This window comes from Protopterus annectens, chromosome 4.part1 (assembly GCF_019279795.1).
Source record: "Protopterus annectens isolate FY-2018-M chromosome 4.part1, PAN1.0, whole genome shotgun sequence".
Classification (NCBI taxonomy): Eukaryota; Metazoa; Chordata; order Ceratodontiformes; family Protopteridae; genus Protopterus; species Protopterus annectens.
Window position 1 is genome coordinate 235,163,636 of NC_056734.1, and position 23,323 is coordinate 235,186,958.

Here is a 23,323-nt window from a genome sequence, read left to right on the forward strand (position 1 = left end):
CTGTTCAGATGTAACATGCTCAGACTGATGTTTTTGTACTGATGAAGCTGGAAACAGCTGTGAAACCAATTTGGAAACTGGAAACTCATATCAGTAAAACAATATGATAAAGTTTCTGAAAACACAAAACTACAGTGGGGAAAAGGGTAAATTCCCTTTTGAAGCAGTTCTGTGCAGAACATGGTACAGTGGGAATCACAGAATTTACCATTTTCCCCAATGTAGTGTGATCTAGGAACTGGTGTACATAATTTGCAATGGGGGGGGGGGGCTGGGCGGCTTCCACCCTAGCAAAAGCATAGATTTGTTTTTATTTTTTACTTTGAATTTTCAGAAACACGGTACATATATACATACATACATACACACACACACACACACACACACACACACACACACACACACACACACACACACACACACACACACACACACACACACACTGGATATAAAAAAGTGTACACACCCCTCTTAAATGCCAGGTTTTTCTGATATAACATAAAGAGACCACAATAAATAATTTCAAACTTTTTCCCCACTTTTATTGTGATCTATAACCTCTACAATTCAATCGAAAAACAAACAAATCTGTTAGAAGAAAAATATAAAAAAATTAAAAATGTACAATAAGCTGGTTGCATAAGTGTGCACACCCTTAAACTAGTACTTTGTTGAAGCATCTTTTGATTTAATTACAGCATTCATTCTTCTTAGGTAGGAGTCTATCAGCATGGCACATCTTGACTTGGCAATATTTACCCACTCTTCCTTGCAAAAGCACTGCAAATCTGTCAGATTGCGGGGGCATCTCTTGGGCACAGCCCTTTTCAAGTCACCCCACAGATTTTCTATTGGATTTAGGTCGGGGTTCTGGCTGAGCCATTCCAAAATTTTAATTTTCTTCTGGTGAAGCCATTCTTTTGTTGATTTTGATGCATGCTTGGGGTCATTGTGTTGAAATGTGAAATTCCTCTTCATCTTCAGCTTTCTAGCAGATGCCTGAAGGTTTTGGGCTAAATGTGACTGGTATTTGGAACTGTTCATAATTCGCTCCACCTTGACTAAAGCCCCAGTTTCAGCTGAAGAAAAACAACCCCAAAACATGATACTGGCACTACCATGCTTCATCGTGGGGATGGTGTTCTTTTTGTGATACAAAGTGTTGTTTTGCGCCAAACACGCCTTTTGGAATTGTGGCCAAAAAGTTCAACCTTGGTCTTATCAGACCATAACACATTTTCACACATGCTTTTGGGAGACGATGTATTGTTTTGCAAATTTTAGCCAGGCCTGGATGTTTTTCTGTGTAAGAAAGACTTCTGTTTTGCAACACTACCCCATAGTCCAGACATATGGAAAATACAGGAAATTGTTGTCACATATAATACACAACCAGTACTTGCCAGAAATTCCTACAGCTCCTTCAGTGTTGCAGATCTATTGGCAGCCTCCCTGACCAGTTTTCATGTTGTCTTTTCATCAATTTTGAAGGGATGTCCAGTTCTTTGCAACATCACTGTTGTCCCATATTTTCTCCACTTTTTGATGACCGTCTTCACTGTGTTCCATGGTAGGTCCAATGCTGTAAAAATGTTTTTGTACCCTTCTCCTGACTGATACCTTTCACTAGTGAGAGCTCTTTGATGCTTTGTAAGCTCTCTGTGAACCATGGCTTTTGTTGTAGCAGGCAATTGAGTAAATATCAGGAAAATCCAACTAGGACAGCTGAACTTAATTTGGGGTTAATCACAGTCTCTTTAATTGATGGCAGGTGTGTACCCAAGAAGACTGAATGCTGTAATTAAATCAAAAGGTGTTTCAGCAAAGTATTAGTTTAAGGGTGTGCACATTTATGCAAACAGTGTATTGTACATTTTTTATTTTTTATATTTTTCCCCTAACAGATTTGTTTTTCAATTGAACTGTACAGGTTATAGGTCATATTAAAGGTGGGAAAAGTTTTGAAATGATTTATTGTGGCCTCATCTTTTATATCACAAAACCCTGCCATTTTAACAGGGGTGTGTACACTTTTTATGTCCACTGTATATATAAATACACACACACACACACACATATATATATATATATATATATATATATATATATATATATATATATAGATAGATAGATATAGATATATATTATATATAAAGATCTCTATATCTCTATTTATATGTAAATAAACATGGTCTGGAGGCACTGAATCAAATGTACAGATATGATGACATTTTTTTGGTCAATAGGTGCATGAGATTGATAATCCCTGGGTAGGCGAATATGCCATTTGTGTTATTTTGGAGTTAGGATATATAATTAGCAGGGAGTATGGGGACCACAGCCTTCACACAGGGGGCAGTTCAGGGGGGCTTAACTCATACAAAAGCACTTGCATTTGGTTTACTCTGTTCAGGGGTGATGGACGGAGCATGTGCCGAAAGTGTCAGTGTTTGTTGTTTTGATGTTATTATGTTGGTTACCTAGGTGTCGATGTTGCTGGTTATTCAATCCAGACACATATGCATACATATATATATATATATATATATATATATATATATATATATATATATATATATATATATATATATATATATATATATATATATATATATATATATATATATATATGTGTGTGTGTGTGTGCGCGCGCACACATTTTTATGTGTTTATGGCATGTCATGGCATGTCATGAAATATAAAAGTCCACAAACTGTACTTTGTTTTTCTACATGTCATGAAATATATAAAACTTCAACCTCAAAATACCCAAGAAAAACACTGAAAGAACAAAACACTGAAAACTGATACTATCAAATCAAAGAATATAGAACAATTCTAGGCAACTAAAAAAATACCCAATATTATGCACCCGTAGTACAAAATCAAGATCAAGTGTTGTCTTCGTAGTGTGATTTTTGGAAAAGGATGTTTACTAACAATGTGTAGATTTATGGTTAGCGGAAGGAGTAGAGGTCACATTAGAGTTAGCATACATGAGTAAGCTGGACAGGGGGTGCATTATGTGTGTGTGTGTGTGTGTGTGTGTGTGTGTGTGTGTGTGTGTGTGTGTGTGTGTGTGTGTGTGTGTGTGTTGTACGGCCTGGTTTGTCCCCGTAAAGCAAAAAAATAAATAAATTATTTGTTTAATGATTGTCTCAGTACTATCTTCGAATTTTAAATTAGGCATATGTACTATATGATGGAATATTAAATATTCAATGATGTTCAAAATGACAAATCTAGAATTTTTAATTTCTACAAGCATTAGGTGAACACATAAGCACTGTACCAAATAAATTCCACCACAAATCACTTATAATAACTCTGGGCATATGCTTACCTCTCAACTGTCCACATTTTCACAGAATATTCAGATTTGTGCCTCATATTTTTTTGTCTGTTCCTCATAAATGTTTTGTTTTCTGGCAAATCACTTAGGATTGAAGTCACTAAATAATGACATACATCTGAGTACATCATATCCTTTAAAAAAAATGTGTGCTAAGGCAAATCCTGTTATTCTAGCAAGTAAGTTTATAATAGGAATATTTAATATCTGCCCCTACGTTTGGGCCTTTGTCCCTCCATTATTTTAGGCTTTGTCCAAATTTCTTGAACTAAGAGGTTGAGAGGTATGGGCATACAAAAAGTGTAGGTTAAACTGGAAAGATATTATGGTGAAAGGACTGTATTCTAAAATGTATGCATAACATAATGTGCCTTTGGGCTGATAGCCTAACATGACTTCTAAATAATTACAGTTTAATCATTCTAAGGAAGCAGGACACTGGGGAAAAAATGATAGTTACTGTTCTAAGAACTGCATATTTCAGCATATATGCAGTATTGTTGCTTTTAATTGCTCTAGTCCAAAAAAAAAAAAAGACCACAGAAATTAAAGTTGACTCCAACATCCAAAGAAAACTACAGTCATGTGCCAATATGATACAAAGAAATGTGCAACTAAATATATTTTATACAACACTGCAGCATTTTTTGACTAAAATTATTTGTGCCAGGCTATCCTCAAGTCACAGACAAAAATTAATTGTCTGACAAAATTTATTATGGCATTTACTATTTTTGTATTCATGCCACGGTGGTACGGCGGTAGCGTTGTTACCTCACAGCAAGAGGTTCTCCCGTTTGATTCTCGGCGTGGTTTGGGAATGCCTTCTGTATGGAGTCTGCATGTCCTCCCCGTGGTTGGGTGGCATTCGAAAGACATGTGTGCGTAAATGGGCATGCCTTCGTTGAAGGTTGGGTGTCGAGCTGGCACCTCGGTGTTTTGTAAAAATCTACTGCCAATCATTAGCAGACCGGAGTTCCACTGTTGCGACCCCTTACTGGGAAAAAGCCGAAAGAGAAAAAACAACAACAACTATTTTTGTATTCCTTTTAAAAACAATTATGTTTCAGAAAATACCCAAATCACTTCCGTGTTTCAAGTATCCATATTGGCAAGATTGCTGTAATGCTACAGTATCCCGTGTACAGGAAAAAAAAGTCTGTTGATTTCTATTTGCTTAATATGTGCATATGTTGTTTTTTGTTTTAACTCAAACACAAGCATGTATCGTTCTAAAAACTGTGATGTAAAACACTGAGTATTTTTCATCTTTTGTTCTATTATTAGGTGACTAAGCTATCACTATGTCTACATAAACAAGAACTTTTGTAAGTTTCAGAAAGGGTTTATGTCGCAAAATATTTGAAGAAGCTGAACTTGCATTCCAGAAGTATGCTGAAACAGAATTGGTCAGAGTAAACTGATAAGGCTGCAAACAGCAAATAAAAAGCATAATAACAGAACACATATTGCCAATGTATGGAAAGTCAAACAGAGCAGTTTCAAAAATAAAACTAGATTTTGTCTTGGCCAAACTTACTGTACTGTATTACCTGTTCTGCTCGATCAGTAGCACCAGAGTTTTAGGGTTTGTTAATACCACATCTGCATCAATACTGAAGTAATATTTACACTCCTTGTCCTGGCGACAGGCATCTCTGCAAAGAAGACAAAGCTAAACTTAGAAAAATTTTCAAACAGAAACTGTACAATTCTGCCTGTCAACAGTGGAGCTAGGCAAATCTGTTTTAAGCTTGTATTCTCATACCATGCCTAAATAACTAAAGATGCTAAATAAAACTGTTTCAACACAGATTTACACTTATGTCTAACAAACAGCTTTTTAATGTGAACCATTTCTTATTCATTAAAGAATTCTAGTCATTAAAAGCACTAGACAAATGTGCTACACATACACATTTTTTGTTGTTACAAAACCAACAAATTTTCATTAAGTAATTTAGTTTGCTACAGTATCTCATATTATGTTGACTGCAAGCAAGTATGTTAAGATTTACTGATGCTGCAACCTGAGGTTAGACTTTTTTCATTAATTAATGATATTACAGTGGGGTTACAAAACAGGAATGTGAAGTATATCCACTTTCAAAGGGAACATCACTTCATACAACCCACTCCTCACTGGGAGAAACCTTATAATTATAGAAATTGCATAAGAAATATGTGCTGGTTACCAGGAATTACAGTGGAAGTTTCCGAATGATAATATCAGTGAATTTCGGGGTGACAGCTCATAACGTATTATGAGAAAGAACTGCATGAGCAAAGTACACATAAAAAGAAGTATTCCAATAACAATGTTCTGTGCCTTTTTAAGCACTTTAGTGCATGGGCCAAATCATAACCGTATCTAGTAAGGCAGCGTCTACTTTGTGTTGTGTATTAACCTGTTGCATTACCCACTGTATGGCATTGAGATTGTTCATTCTTAGTGCCAGTGTCCACTTCTCCTGGGGTGACATGAGTACCACTGTTCCCATACAAGGATGACAAATAGCCCTTCATCTCTTCTAGCCTGCTTTTCCATGGTCCCCCCATCAACTGACCTCTGCTCTGTCAAGGAATATGCCTTTTCTTTTGCATGGTTTATCATGTCATAAGCATACTTACAGCATTGTTGCCATATGTGATTCTGACCACCCAACGTACTGATGGTGTGGGCCAGTGTCTGTTACACCTGGTCCCATAAAGGCTGGTCAACACCCATTCTTCTCAGCAGGCACCACCTCTAGGTACTGAGCACCTTCAGCAGGACTTAAATTTTAGCAGGTCTGAAACTGTCTCACCTCTGCTAGTTACCTCAACCTTTCACCATGATGCCCTAAGGTACACTGCATCCCTGTGCAAAGGTGCACTCCTTAGGAGCTTACTGCATGTCACCACACAACTGCAGATTACTAAGTACCATCTCAGTGCTGCCTATGGTTCCACACACTGATGGTACATTTCCAAATACCACTGCTTACAGCATCAGAGTCACTCTCAGTATTTGTAACTTTATACAAAATGGAGACATGTTCTGCACTGATGCAACTTTATACTACCATTTTGCATACCATGTTAGCACACGAAGCCATGTACCATGCATATCTATGAACCACCTTATTTTGGTGATGTCTATGTATGCATCACAAGAAGTGCAGCTGGATGCTTAGATATGGCCCTGATGTATTATGGTCAGGCACTTGTACAGACACCCTGTGCAGATGCTCTCATCATGCATATGAGCAACAACAAGTGGCACTGTTCATGACTCAGAAATTATGTCATGTGCATTATTTATAGGAACAATTTTACTCCTTGTAATAGTGTCACCGTTTTTTAAGGTTATTAGTACAACACTGGCTACATCTGTACTTACCTGCTGTGTGAAGGAACATAAGAAAATGTTTTACCTCCTTCAAAGACAGCTTGGGAAGCAGCTACTGGGGCCTTATGATTGCGCCTTTAAAAAAGTCAGTGCTCCGTATCAGCTAGGTGATTTTCTCACCAGGGCCATTGGTATCTTCAAGACAGTGGAGCTGTGCAGGTATCACTTTTAATAACCTGCAGTGTTGGTTTTCTGAATATCTGTGTACCTGGAAAGTAAAGTTCAGACAGCAAAGCTCAAAATGGTATAATAGGTGTCGGCATACCCTTCAGGTGAGCTAGATCCACCACTAGGCAACCTAGGCAGTTGCCTAGGACCTACTGCCTTTGAGGGAGTGGGGGGCGTGCTGGCTAGGAGGTTGCCAAAACTTTTAGTTTAAACAAATAAAAAATACATTTTTTGTTTAAAGATACACTCAGAGTGATGCATGCACATTTAAACAGAAGCATCATATGCAGGATTTTTAAGCATGGGAAACTGCTGCCAAGCAAGTGTGTGTGTGTGTGTGTGTGTGTGTGTGTGTGTGTGTGTGTGTGTGTGTGTGTGTGTGTGTGTGTGTGTGTGTGTGTGTGTGAAATGCCACAGTTAAGAATGGCAAGTTGGTTACCTTGATCAAATCCTGCACCTTGATACAGGAGACAAGAGTATGAACACTCCAAAGCAACAGGTGCATTTTCAAGGAATGTTCAGTTTAAAGGCAAGAGAAGTTTACTGTTGCTCATGCAGTCTGTTTTCAATATGTAACTGTTTTGTTTAGCAAATGGACATCATCAGTATTTGTGCTATAAAGCTTGGCAACACTGTTAGTAGCACAACATGTAGCATGCTCACCTTGGATGCAAAAGGCTGTGGGTTCTGCTCCCACACTATGTGGATGAAGTACTAATATTGTGGTGCCCTTTAAAGGGAGTTGCAGGTGTGCCCTCCCCTAGATGAAAATACACTTGTTTGTTTGATATACTCACAGACCATGTGGATGGAGTGCTGATAGTGTGGTGCTCTTTAAGGATGAGTTGGGGGTGCACTCTACCCTGGATAAGATTATGAATCTGTTCATTTGATAGCCATTCCCTGTTGAAATATTACCAGCTTAACAATTTATTTTTTTTTTAACTTAACATTGGCAATTTGCAGGCACTGAATTTTTACATGAAACACTGAAATGTAAAGTTGTTTGCCAGCAGAAACCTCTTCATTATTTATAGATCTTTTTAAATTGGAATTATTCAAATGATGTTTGTGTACATTGACTGATATTGGTGGATTCTAATGACAGACGTTTGAGTGGCCTTTTGCTTTTGAAATGTTCTGAAATTGGTAGTTCTGTTATAACTGGGGCCTACATTTTGTTCCATTGCTTGCTAGAAAAATGGTCAAAATTAACAAATTTAAACACACTATAACAAGTGGCATATTACACAAGGAATTTAAATTAATACAATTGGGAAGGTGCATCAAAGAACACATGCATGTATGCATGGTCCTAAATATGTGTGCAAGTGGCCTATGGTGTAAGAACAGTCCAAAGGTAAACTTAATCTCCCACTGCATAGATGTACTTTTTTTGAATGTGGGTTTCAATGCTGTTTCAATGAATGTGAGTTTCAATGGCAGAGAAGCTTATTGTTCATGTTAAGTCTGTTTTTATTGTGAGACTTTATTACCTTGTTTAGCAAATGGCTATCAGTGTTTGTGCTATAAAATTTGAAATTAAAGTTTTAAAATATCTCCAATCATTGTAGAAGTAAAGAGGCAAATAGAATGCACACTGACAGGTTTGAACAGTGATTATGGTAACTGTGGAGAAATAGTCAAGTAATGGGACACTGGAATGGCTGGAGGGGTGCTGCCAAACAGAGCGGGGTTGTTGGCAGGGATTGGGGGGCTGCTGTGGCACGTCCCTGAGACATTACTCTGCATAGGACCCCCTGCATAGGATCATGGCCTGGCTCTGCCTCTCAGCTGTTCCAATGTAACAGAATGGCTCTGACTCTCCCTCAGATTTTTGCTCTGTCCCTTGTAAGTTTTCTTTTTTTTTTTCTGATGAATCACCGAGGATAGAACCAGTCAATAATAGCAGACATTAGATTATCATACTTATTTTTGAGAAAAAAGGCATGTTGATACAAAATACGTTATGCTACTAACTTTTAAGTGAATTAGAGTACTATTTAAAAATTGTCCCTGACTGTGTGTCTTTGTATACCATTATTTTTGCTTTGTCCAGAATTCGTCAATGTACACCATCTGCCTGTGTGTCTGTTTGTCTGTATATCTATATAGCTCTCTATTTAACTATCTTCCTTTCTATCTATGTGAAAAATCATTACTGCTGGCAGGTCCTTGTCGCACTTAGCATGGAAAACGTCAGTGGACAGCTGTACAGTCCTACTATGTCAGATGGAGGTATTGGAAGTACATAGTGTAATATAACAAATGCATTTTCTGTAGAGTCCTGTAGGGATCTGTTATGTGGTGAGGTAATGCAAACCATACTAGGGTGCCATCATGCTAACCGGTATGTACTTACGGGTAACAAACAGGTACACAGTTCAGCGTTCATATGTTAGCATACATATAAGGGAAACATATCTGTCTTTTGCCTGGGACAGAGTTAAAAGGACATAGTTAAGGTACTGCAGGTTGTAAGTGTTGTTACGACATCTTCAGTTTCACAGTCAAAGTACCCTGATGTGTTTCCATCTACTCCTGTTTCAGTATGGAGAAAACATTATCTGAGCCATGCTAAGTACAAGATTCTTGCTAGGGAACAGACATCGTAAAATCTATATATACATTTTATATATATATATATATATATATATATATATATATATATATGTATGTATATATAGTGCCTTGCAATTCTGTATGCATCTTTCCATGCATGGACCTGACTGTTTGCATGTTTGCTGCACTGCTCATCTATGCAGAATAGAGGAAAGTTGCATACGTGGAATAGCTGGCTAACAGTGCCATAGTACTTCACAAGTTCAGCACAGGCCTTCAGTACACCTCTGTAAATCCCAGCCTTCTGTCTTGGTGTGTACTTCTGCACAAAATATTAAGCTGTTGTATTCACTCCCTTCTATTGTACTTGTTTATTTCCCTGATCCTGTCCTATATAACTTTATACTTTGCCCTCATTACCCACACATACTCCTTTTTTCCTTTTTGTATAGATATCAGTAATGCTATAAATACTTAGATAGATAGATAGATAGATAGATAGATAGATAGATAGATAGATAGATAGACTGACATATAAATATATAGAAAAAGATATGCACATACAGATATTTGGATGGCTATCAGAAGTTCAGTACCTAAAATGAGCACACAAAACTGCAAAAAAGTCATTTTTGCATTCCTTTCTGGTGTTTTTACTACACACCACCTTCCACTTACACATATGTATACTACCTCCGTGAGCACTTCAGTTTGTGCAAAGGAATGAATCACAGACCACACTTTTGTAATTTTGCTTGCAGAAAAAGATTTGTTATGGCAATTAGTATTGGTAAAACTTCAGGAAAAAGGGATATGAAATATAAATGCCAGACAGGTTACGTCACTGTCTTAGCGAGTGTTACAGAATGTTCTAGCATGCTCACATTTCAGCATAAAAGTTCTTGTATCTAGTGTCTACATAGGTAAAGTCACCACTTGTATGCAGTGCCTGTTTACAGTTTGTATTCCAGCAGCTGCATGTGTTAACAAGCAAGAAAGAAAAAAAAATGCACATGTTTATGGTTTATGTGGAAAGAAAGATGTGGGGTTTGTCTTCAATTTAAAGAAAGAGCTTATTTTTGTTGTGGATTAAGGATTTGGGTGATTCATTTTGATATAATGTCGTCTTAAAGTTGCTTGTGTTATCATTTTACTTTCTTATTTTTTTCATAATTGTCTTTTTTTCTCATTCTATATTCATATGGTTTTAATAAAACACTCCTCTTTTTGATAAGCATTGTGGTATATTTTGCATCCATATGAGCTGCCACCAATTCAAGCAGATATGGTTTTGGTTTAACATCTCATCTGAAGGATGGCACATTTAGGGATGCAGTATCTACCAGTAATGGAAAACTGAATTCAACCACCATTAGTGGGAATAGAGCCCACAACCTTTTGATCTTCCAGCAGCAAAAGCAAATGTGCTACCTGTTTTGCCATTGGCATTGACCTTGCAATTACTCTGCAGAGCTGCTTTGCTGCCAAGCCATTCGCACATATCCTGTAACAGGCACCTAAGATTGTATTATTTGCCTTATAGTGTTGATGTCAATCTGGCCTGTAAAGAGAAGCTTACAGTGTTGATGCCAGCCTGTCCTGTGGAACCTTACAGTGTTGATGCCAGCCTGTCCTGTGGAACCTTACAGCGTTGATGCCAGCCTGGTTTGTAAGAAGCTGTCCCTCAGACCTTTAACATGCTGTGCCAGACCACATCCTGCAGCAGTACTTCACACAGCAACATTATTCACACCATCATAGTATAACAGCAGACAAAGATCGTTGTGCTCACCTTATTACCTCCCCGTCAGTCTCAGATATACTTGCTGTGAGGAGGAATCACAGTTATAGATCCCTGCTCATCAGCACTGTGCATCTCAGATGGCTCTACAGCCTGCCTCTCTGCATCAAGCAACACAGCACAGCAAGCACACATGGATGTGTAGATGATGTTCCCCTTTGACAGCGCAAACAATTTCTGGATTATTCATTAAGAAAGCAAGAACAAGCTATCTTTTTGATACCTTTATCAAGTTATTGTTCTGTAAGGCAACAACTTAGGTAAAAAACAGTAAGTATGAAAATATAGTGATATGCATGTAGTGATGACTATAATGAGTGCATGTTTTTAAGTGCATGTGTACTTGGAACTGTCAGTGATAAATAGTTTAAGCTGGAAATCTTTGATATGAGCTGAGCACTTTTTAGGACTCTTATTTTAATTTTATTTAAGTTTAATTCATTTATTTTCTTTATTTATTTAATAGCACTTTTTTTTAAACTGGGCAGGTGAACAGGTCTAAAAAACATTTTCAGTGACAACCCAATCTCAACAACAAAAAATTACAAAGCAGTACAGTTAGTAGACTTTGTACGTATTTTTTTATTAATATTTTCTTTATTTTGTGGGAAAACATAGATGGAACTAGAGAAGAATTTGTACAATTCTTTTTTGAGGTTTACTTACACCCATTCTGATGAGTCAGCCAACTATTTAGATGTTACATTTTTTAAGAATACGGTGGAATGAAAATTTGGTTCAAAATTGTACAGGAAACTAACTTTCTCTAATAGTAATCTGGATTGTAATAGTCAGCATCCTTTTTATACAAAAAAAGAATATGATAAAAGGTCAAACTGTGAGAGCAGCCAGAATGCATTCCGATATTTCCCTGTTTAAGCTAGAGTTGAGGAATATGATTACAATCTTCATAGAGAGAGGGTACCCTGAAGGTTTACTTTTTGAGACAGGTGAAACCATTTTGAGTGAATGGGTACAAAATATATGCCATTACTGGGTACAAGTGGATAAATAAAGTGGTTAGTGGAGACAATTTCTGAACTCAATGGTCATCCAATATAGTGGAGATAGTTTGGCCTTGAAAGAAATCATTATCAAAAATTGGCTTATTTTCAGAGGTAATGTTGAGATTTTTGACACCTTAGAACCTAACCCTAATTTTTTTTTTAAACAGGTCGGAACTTAAAGCACTATCTTGAGCACCCTAGAACATCAAACATCAAAAGGAAGAGCTGTGGAAGGAACTAAGAGATGTGGACGGTGTAATTACTGCAGTTACATCTTACAGGATAAAATTATATCTGTAGGAGAACCTTTAATATGTTTAAGTTTAGACACAGGTAATTGTTGCACTTTGGGATTAGTGTACATTGCAATCTATTCAAAGTGCAACTATTTTTACATAGGGAAAATTACTAGGAGTCTTAGAAAACATATGTGTGAACACTTGTATTCCATTACGGGTAAAGATGAGAGCAACGCTCTGTGCAAGCATGCCAACTACTGTGGGAAAGACTCCAAACCTTTGTTTGGAATTCTGGGAAAGGTTAAAAAAGATGAGAGAAGTGGGTATTGAAAAACAAAGTGGATGAATGTGAGTTGAAATGGCAATTAAAGTTAAATGCCACAACCTTACCAGGTATTAATGAACATACATCCATTGTATCAATACTCAGGAAAAAAGTAATTATTTTTATAATTTTCTGTATCATGTTATAATATAGAATGACAAACTTGTCACATGATCTTTTACTGTTATACAAGATGGTGTTTTATTCATTGCTAATGAAAGCGCTTGACCATTTTTGCTATTTTATTATTTTATTAAAGTATAGTACTTTTGGCACTACCTGTGTCTGGACCTTATTGGGAATCACCTAACTCGTTGGCTTTGTTTGTTTCTTGGTTTTATTGTTGCCTATGTTTTACACACTGGTGTTCTTGGTTTTAAACTTTGTATATAACAAGGGTACTACAGTCTGCAGATATGCAAATACCTTACTTAATTTATACCAAAAGCAAAAACACTAATTAAAGGAACACATTAGCCTCTACAGCAGAAAGAGTAATACATGCAGTAGATTTTCACTCGGTTGCTGATGTTTCCTTAAGTACATAACAGATAAGAAATACAAAAAGAAATAACACATGATAATAGTAATAAAGAAGGGTAATTAGTTATTTAAAATATGAGCATATACATTGCATATGCAGATTTGCAAATAGTCTTATTTGTAACTTCATCAGACTACAAATGTCTATACCTCTATTAACTTTTGATGGCAACCTTATCAAAAAGGACACATTAGTGATTGTCCCTAAGCATATGCATGCTGATTCTTTAAAGAAAGGATAGTCATCATGATTTGGACCCCAAACAAGGAATTCAGATTTCAAATTTTAGGGGATAATTTTTCCATCATGCGGGTCTTATTTTAGAGAATGCTTCCTCATAGATGGTTAGCCAAATGGAGAGGGGACCTAGAGAGCATTGGCTGAGGCACTTCTGCCTTGAAGAGTGTTGAAACAAGATACAGGATTGTTCTGTTTGTACCTTGCATGCTTTTAGTATCAATAAGCAAAGGTATATATTCTTTCCTTCCAGAAATAGAAACATGCATATTTTTATCAGTGATTTTGTAGTAACCTCTACAAACAAGCAGATTTTTAACAGTGATTTTGTAGTGAACTGGTGTTTGTAGCAGATTGAAAGGTGATTAAAACAATGTGTATTTGACTTAGTAGCATGCTCTATGAAAGGGCTCTACTGTGCACTAATGTATGCAAATTTGAGATGTTTTAGCAAAGCTTTAGCTGTACTGGCACATTTAATATGAAGTTTCAGCACTAGTGTGAGGTGTGGGGTTGTGAAACTTGTTGATGGCTTTATCCAGATAAACTTTTAACTGAAGTGGTGTGACATTAGTTCATTTTTATATTGTGCTAATGTCATTACTGTTGATTTATTTGGATTTATTAATCACTTGATTTAAGAAACTCAATACCATAGAGACGTGAAATCATTTTGACATTTGATTTTAGAAGTCATTGGAAGTGCTATCCAGGTTTTGCAGAAGTATATCATCTTCATACATAAATATCCTTTATTTAGGTCAAATCCTGTTTCAGATCATGAAAACATAGAAGAGAATAGGACCTAGTGCTGAGCCTTGGATGACCCAACAGGTAAAGTTTCATGTTTCAGAATGATTCACCTGCATAGAGTCTGTAAGTTCAACTAGAAATGTAGTTTTGTAACCAGGTAATGTTTTATGTACTGAAACAAACATCTTGTAGTGTTTACAGAAGGCATAGGACAGTGTGATCTACTAACCTGAAGGCATAAGTCACATCTATGGTGATTACATTTACTAAAGCATCATACATTGTTCACATTGTAATAGATATGGTCTGTAGTTGGACATTTGGTATTTACAGGGCTAAATCACTTCCTGGTACTACGCTGAACATCATTAATCAAATCATATTTATTTATTTACGTGTTCCAAGAGTTCATTTTTCCAACTATCTCTGCAACAGAGCAAATAGAACAAATATTTTACTTTTGAATAATTCTGTACAAAGTCTGGAGTATTGTTTCTAATTAAAGAACCCTAGCCTTTTCTGACTGCTAGTGCCTCTGAAAATTGCCTCTGAAAATTAACCAGAAAAGAAAAGGTGCTTATACATACACACTGATCTGCAAAACTGGTACTTGACTAAATAAATATTACAGCACTCTTCAACCTGGCAACATTATTGTTGTTTGCACACATAAATAACTACTTCACAAATGTTATGACTGCATCTAATACATAACATTTTCATTCAATGATAAAAGAGATGAAATTGTATGCTTAAAGAAAAGTGCCATTGAGAAGATGCTACAATTATTCCATGGCTTGTTGAAATCATAAATTTATTTTGGGTTATTTCACTTAAGTCTTAGAGTTCTGAGAAACCAAAGTTTAAAATTCAGCTTGGTAATGTAACATAAAAGTTACCCTTAAAAGCTTCAGGCTGAAGTTAATAGTGTGACCATAAAGGGTATGGTCACGAAGCTTGATGGTCAGCAAGTACTTATGAAAACAAATAGTGTCACCATAACAGATTGCTCATGTTAACAGATATCATACTGCCATTTTTGGTATGTACCACTGCCATGATAGATTGATTACCTGTACTTTTATTTATTTTTTATTTTTTCTGGTCATCATTCCTAACCATTAAGCCCCCAGAGGCCTCTAATGAGCAGCTTCATTCCAATGTCCATTCTTAAAGAGCTAGGGGGAAGAAGGTCAGGAGTTTTGAAGCTATCACCCTTTGAAGACTTATCTTTTTATGCCTTATCCTCCTTTATCTGATTACTTTGAGCTCTGTGCCACAATGAGGCCAGTAGTTTCTTGTTGCATATTGCACACTGACTACAACTAGAGTGTTTTTGGACTGCTGGCAGACTTTGGACCTCTCTTTTCAACCTGTGACTTGTGCCAGTGTTGTCATCTAGGTTCCACAAAGTGGTACATGAGTAGTGAACCTGGCTTCCTCCCTTCCTCTCTCTCTCAAGACAGGTGAGATGACGCAGGCTACCCAGTCTCAATCTGCTCCTACAGCTACATACCACAACACCTCATTTTGCGCTGCATCCTTTTATAGCACAAAACCTGAAAAATACATGCACTTGTTTGTTTGAGGCTGAGCTTTTTAAGCTCCTGCCCCTGTGCCTGTAGACCATCAAGGCTCACATTAAACAGGTATTACACTGTTGAGGTAAGCATCATCTACACATTCATGAAGATACTTTTGTTGTATGTAATTTCCATTTAAGGCCTAACCATGTTCCTGGTGGTGATAGGAGCACATGTGTCATCACAAGGGCCAGCTCTGCCCTACTGTCCATGCACGTGTGCTACCCTACATGTGTTGACAATGACTACCATCACTGTCTTCAGCAGCCATGCCCATATCTTCTCTGTAGTGAATACAATTGTCAGGATGAGCTTAGCCCAGCCATTAGGGTAGCAATGTGAGCTAGGAGAAAGACACTGTCACAATCCCAAGGACAGACATACTCAACCTGCCTGCAGCATTAAATGCCCTAGTTGCTATTCAGACTCCTATTTCCTGGCCATAGTTAGGGCTTTATCTCTCTTTGTCACTGGTGTTGGCTTTTTTTTATTTATTTTTTGGCCACATCATTTGAATTATTGTTTTCTAGTCCCTATCCTGTCATGACAATCATGTCCATATCCCTCATTTAGGACAGTCAGTCATTCATTCCGCTTAATTCCTACAACACCTAGGGAGAAGGACAAGATAAGGGACTCACAGTAGTCATCCACAGAAGTCACAAAACATTCTACATATACTCCTAATATCGTTCACTGTAGGCCAGACAGCATGGTGCAATGCCTGCTACCTTGGACCTGTATGTCCTTGCTTCCATGCTCCCAAACCAATATCAGGGCCATACCTCTCCGCCATCAAGATTTTATCAAGAGGCCACTATTTTTTTTCTCATACTTTTGATATAGACCTCTTAAAACTGTAAATTGTTTTGAGAAGTTCCAAAAGTATCACCATTGAAGAAGTGTCGCTAATTTTGGACCTTTTCACTAAATTATTGTTTCTTCATTTGTAACTCTAGAGTTAAACATTGCAAGGTATGGGACTCAGGGCCAATGTCTTTATACAACAGAGCTAAGTGTTCCACCTACAGTTTGATGAGGTATTGCATAATGGCTGTAGACGTCAGTTAAATTGCTTTACCTTTACTGTCCACATTCAGCAAGAAATCACTATTTTCAATTAAAATAACTCAGGTTGTAATGTTCTGTTTCTGCTTACAAAGCCCTGAAGAAGACGCTGTGTCACAACAATGCCAGAATATAATAGCCATTGTTAACCAAGTAGGCCCACTGGACACACAGTCCCTTTTTAAAGGGTTACCTGGGAAAAGTGGTTAAATGACTTGCACAGGGTCACACAGTACACAAATAAGTGGTGAGCGAACCTAACCCTGTATCACAGAAACTGCAGCTCACTGCCTTACCCCTCTTGACCAACTGCTCATACTGCATTCAGTACTAATAATCTACAATCATCATAAAATTAAATTACAGTTAATGATGTTAAAGACCCTCATTTGACAAAAACTGTACACTTTTCAATAGAACACTGGCTGAGAAGCTGATATCCACCATTAGATCTGTTACATGTTATATGGACACTTCATTTTATTTATTTGACCTCTTCTGACCTCTTAATTGGAATGCTATATATTTCTAGGGTTAGTAACTGATGTCATGAAATTCCTGAAAAAATAAATGATTAGCAATCACTTATGACAAAAAAAAAATTTAAAAGAAAATTACAGTCCCATATTTCTGGCTTCTCCTTCACTCAAGTCTTCCTCTGGACCTACAAGCTTCCTGCTTCTGTAGACATTTTTAGTTTGGTCCCAGAATGTCTTGATATGTTTTTCATGGTAAACTGCCTGTTGAACAAAAATAATTGAACGTCAGTCTCTTAAACAGTACCTGCAACATTATTTCTTTATTTAACAATGTTATATGGGTAGGTGGATCCAACAGTATCCAAATAAAAGCAATAACAATAAACAATAAAACAACAGTTTACAAATATATATTACTAAAGATACATAAAAATACATCACAGGTATATATAAATCAGTACTCACAAAATATGTAATCAGATACAAAATTAACAGGTGATGTTAGAGTGCTATCTTCAGGCATACATCATAATCTATTTGTTGATGCATTCTATACACATTCCATCCTCCCAGAGGAAACCTTAGATGATGAAATGTATTCACATTTAAGTATAAGTGGTGGTTCAGTTTTAAAGATAAATAGTGACTTTTTATTACAAAATATTAATCAGATCCAAAGTTTCATTTATGATGGCATAAATTAACTAATTTTATTCATTGTCCTTGGTAGTAGCCCACTTTTTACATCTTCATTCCCCTGTCCTACCCCTTTCACCTCCTACTTCCTAACATCTTGCTACAATGACACTCAGGTTGTGGTAAGAGAATTAAGTTATAACATTATCTGATTTACTTAGGGAAGGTGACAGGGCCATTGTCTATCACCCATAAACAGCAAAGAAGATACATTACCTATATCCCATTAAGTGATACCTGATTGTAAGTAATCCTGAGTGGGAGAGGGGAAATAACTACATGAGTCCACATACACATTTCTCTGTTTTGAAATTTGTGGATTAAGTATAGTGGTAGCGTAATCCTCCAGGCATCACCACTGGAAATGCCTGAGCAGCTGCTTTCTCCAACCCATTAATGACAGAGCAAGCCATTAGCCCAACAAACCCATCCACCAAGGTGGCTCTACAGTGCCAGGCATCATTAATCAAAGGGTCAGTAGCAGTGTACATAGGGAGAAATAGCTATGCCAGCAAGTTAGCCTCCACTGATACATTCCCAATACCTAATAAATATCTTTGTCACGTTCATATGTTTTACTTTAGGAAATTACCATACCCTAATGTCAATGGACATGCTATTTCATATATGGGTTAGGTATATCAAGAAAAGGAAGCATGATGTAATACAGTACATGACAGACTGAAGAAGTAGCATTTAGTCAGTACATTAACATTTTAGATAATCACACGTTAGATTTCATTTTAAATGGAAGTATGCATTATTATTACTTTTTTAGAAAATGGATGACTCACATATATAATACCCTATTAGAGAACATGCTATTAATGCACAAGGAAAGCACAGTATCCAGTCCCTAGCTTCACAGCAGAATATTATGCCACTGTGAACCATGGACCAATGGCAAAAGAAATGAAACTGCTGCCATGCTGTTTACCTTTGATAAATATGACAAGCTAATGAGAGCAAAAAAAATGAAAAAGTAAATGATGGCTCTACTAACAAAATAACTGCAATACAGCTATATGTAATGCAGTTTTGTGTGTGAATGAAAGTGAGTGTAAGTCTGACTGCGGTGTGTGTGTGTGTGTGTGTGTGGGTGTGCATGTGTGTGTGTGTATGTGTGTTGGTGTGTGTGCATGTGACTGTGTGTGTGTGCATGTAACTGTGTGTGTTTATGTGTGTGTATGTGTGTGTGTGTGTGTGTGTGTGTGTGTGTGTGTGTGTGTGTGTGTGTGTGTGTGTGTGTGTGTGTGTGTGTGAGCATGTGCATGTCTGACATAAAGAGAGAGAAAGATCAGGAGCAAATTTTAAATATTGAATTGATTCATTTAAGTTTGCACAGCAACATATTCTACATCAACATGCTTTTCTTCATCAGACGTTAAATACGTACATAATATATATAAGTATATTTTATTTTTATTTATTTATTTATTTATTTATTTATTTATTTATTTATTTATCATTTGTTGACTGGGAAAGTCCGACTAGGTTCCACAGAGCCTGTTTTCAGCGGAGGCCTGGGGAGAAATGCTCCTGCTTTTAGATGTACAAACACATATTCCATCAGCAATTAAACATACTACACCATCTATGAAGCATTAGGTGGCTGAATTATTTTACATTAAAAATATAAAAAAAATTGTACATGCTAAGAATAACACAATTACAAACCACTTTAACAGATCTTTTTTTTAAGTGCAATAATACCCTTCAGGGCAGGTTTTATAGGAAAAATAGTGGACCTACAAGGGGTGGAAAGACCCTATTCTGCTGAGTGATCTGTCACTTTCCCTAGTAACATCCACCCTCTCCAGCATTATTGCTTGCTTAAAATAAATCATTCCATATGAAGATAATGTTAAAACAAATCACAGTTTTATTAACTACAGCCCTATGGCATAGTCACTCAAGTGATGGAACAGCCAAGTGTGGAAGGGTGGGAGTAAGTAACCAATGCCAGCTTGCCAGTCCTGGGGAAGGTACTGGTGTTTTTTATTAACCAGTCATTGTCATGCAGGTGAAGGCCTGGAAGTAATGAGCAGAACCACAGAATAGGTATAAGAACTTGGTCCTGCCAAGCCAGTGAGGGGCATGACTGGTCCCTGGAATATCTCTCTTCCGGTGACAAACAACTAGGCCGATATATCAGAGTGAGTTAATGGCTGATAGTCAATGGGGAAAAAATCAGATTTATTTGTTAATTGAGCTGCACGCTTACTACTGTTTACACAGAAAATGTAGGTATCTGCTATTCTTCTACCACTATTAATGCCTTACTAAACAATCGTGTTACTATAACAACACTGACTGACCAACCAGACCATACTAAAATTGAGTTTATGGTGAGGTTATATCAGCACAGCTAGCTCTTGCTATGGACAAACAGCTTTCAGCCACTATGAGTTTTAAATTTGTTGGCTTGAGAAATGCAATGAATAAGTACAGTACATTTTCAACTACAATGTTAATGGGCTCTATGATACTGTTGGACCAATACAGTGTTAAATTTGTTGAATTGAGAAATGCAATGAATAATTCCATTCTCACCTGCAATGTTAATGAAATCCATGTTTATGCTGGACAAAAACAGTGTTAAAAGTTTAAATCATGATATGTAACTTTGCTAGACTAAATCACTTCGCTGAATGACTACTTAATGATTTTGATACAAGTATAAAACACACAGCAAAGCATAATTTATAAAGAAAGAAACCTAAAACTGGCTTTATATACTTAAGAAGCCTGTTTTCCCTTGAAAATAAAATTCAAACAATGATCATGTCTATGGCAGTGTTCCTGTCCTTGAGGTTCATACATCAAGACAGAGAACAGCCACAGTCAACTCCTTTCACAGCAAAGCTAAAGGAGTACTTTGAAAAAAAAAACAGTAATATATTACAAATGTGCATGAGATATTCATTATTTGCAGGCTAAAGAAATATGTAAAAATTCAACATATACTAACCATATGTAATTTGCATCAGCTCAAAAGTAAAAAGCTCTAATTAAAACAATGATAAACCTTTTACACCAAAGTTCAGTGGGTATGTATAAATTCCAGCATAATCCACTCCATAACTATGTATCAATGCAATATTAATGGATGTGATTTGCTGAAGTTCCTGGAAGCCATAGTGAATACAGAGCTACACCTTCATTCTGGTAGCAGTACATTACAGTACCTGTTAATTATATGAAATGATATCCCTCCCTCATTAAGAAACAAATAATATTCATATCAAAAGTGGCCATGTCTACTGTAACATCCTTAAATCATTTACAACATGAAAAAATCTAACTTCCAGAAAGCACCAACAGTGCCAACAGTTTAAACACAACTGCAATTCAGTGTTACACTTACCGGTTTGTAGTGGTGTCCACAACTTTATCATTTTACTAAATAAGAACAACAAAGCCACATCCGATCATAATTTAAAGAACTGTAAATGTACATGCATGTGTAACAGTTTGTGATAGGGTAGGCATATTAAATATTAAAAACAAACAGACTGGAATGTAAACGCTTTATTTATAAAGAAAGTATTAAAATATATCTTCCACTACTAATGTACTTGTAGCAGTCAAACAATGAAGCAGATGTAATTATGGGCACTATTCCTGTGCCTTGTGGTGGTTTAGGGCTGTGTTAGACCAGATGCTTCAAAGTAGCAACAGTAAGCATTCTGCATCAGTTTTTCAATAATAAAGTTTATGTAATATATTTACAGATGATTGTATTTAATGTCTTAAATTCCAGTTTGATTACCGGGGAAGTCCACTGGGACCAGAGAGCCCGTTTTCAGTGGAGGCCCAGGTAGAAAAGCTCCATAACACATAATACAGTAAAGATACAAGTCTAGAAAAGTTATAGTTAAAAGAACAATTTACAAATATATGAATTCAATACAAAGCAAGAGCAACTTAGCTCATTGTGACAGATCATATGGATTTTACTGTACAGATTCATTTAGGCATACATTCATTCATTTAAAGTAAGAAACTATTTACATACATGCAAAGCTTTTTACAGAAGAGAAATGATAGTCAGATGTAAATATGTCAGTGTAAATTCATGCCTGCAATCAGACATTTGAAAGTTGTAGAATAATATGTTTTGCCATATTAATTCCAGAATATTATTTAAGTACAAGTATAGTGTTATAGTGGGCTTCCCTACACAAGCTCAAGGAAAAATTGCATGAGCATCAGCAGAGGCATGGCTGGTCCTACTGCCTCCCTGTGCTGGTCCTACGAACTAGTGCTCCACTCTTTCAACTCTTCAGGTGAAGGGCAAGGTCTTCTACCAAACTGCAAGAAGACAATTGGTAGTATAGTACTCAGTCAATGCACCCCCAAACCCAGCTATTCAAGTGAAGTGAAAAAAAAGTCCATGGTGGCACCCTCTTGGTTTTCGAACATTTTTTATTTTTGAAACATCGACTTTCAGAAAGTCAGTGGTTTGTAGTTGAACTTTTACTGTGAGCTTGTTTCCTAGTTAATCATCGAATGTTATCAACAACAAGGGATATGCATTAACTTTCTAATATAGTATTCTATAAGATTAAATGTTTATGATGTCTCAATTATAACTGAACACATTTTGACCAAATTACTTACTTTGTTGTGAATAAATATGCTCAGTTTCTCTTTTGGATAATCCAAGGCCAAAATTCTTTCAAGGAACTCGGGCACAAATGGTGTTGGCTGCTCAATGAAAATACCGATAGTCACCTGAGGAAATTCCTAAAGGAAAAACGTTAGCTGTTAGTCATATATATTTCTATTTTAAATGAGTTAGATAATTTAATCATTAAAATGTATCAGTTCAGTGTAACACTCTATTTCAATAACTAGGATTACATTTAATACAAAGTTTATTAACTAGCAGAGCAAGTAAAAAGGAATTAAGTCTAAACTTTAGTAATAATGCATATTATATAGGTCCTTGAAGAGTTTTTATTCCCATGGCACAGACTTGCTTCATGAATGATCTCAGTGCCCTAAATATGTTTTGTTATATTAGAAATATAAAAAATATGTTTTATTATATTAGTTCCAGAATATTTAAGTGTAAATATAGTATGACAGTAGACAATACAAGGTGGAGTGGAC

At 36.5% G+C, this 23,323-nt stretch overlaps 1 protein-coding gene across 2 annotated transcripts in view; it reads right to left on the reverse strand.

The window, feature by feature from the left end:
• Nucleotides 1–23,323, reverse strand: part of LOC122800825 (procollagen-lysine,2-oxoglutarate 5-dioxygenase 2-like) — an 816,734-nt gene that overhangs the window by 250,939 nt on the left and 542,472 nt on the right. For both annotated transcript variants that reach the window (XM_044070112.1, XM_044070111.1), the window contains exons 9-11: nucleotides 22,829–22,954; nucleotides 17,649–17,770; nucleotides 4,906–5,010 (exon numbers count right to left, since the gene is read on the reverse strand). In XM_044070112.1, the coding sequence (XP_043926047.1) occupies nucleotides 4,906–5,010; nucleotides 17,649–17,770; nucleotides 22,829–22,954 (353 nt within the window). The remainder of the gene's footprint in view (nucleotides 1–4,905; nucleotides 5,011–17,648; nucleotides 17,771–22,828; nucleotides 22,955–23,323) is intronic.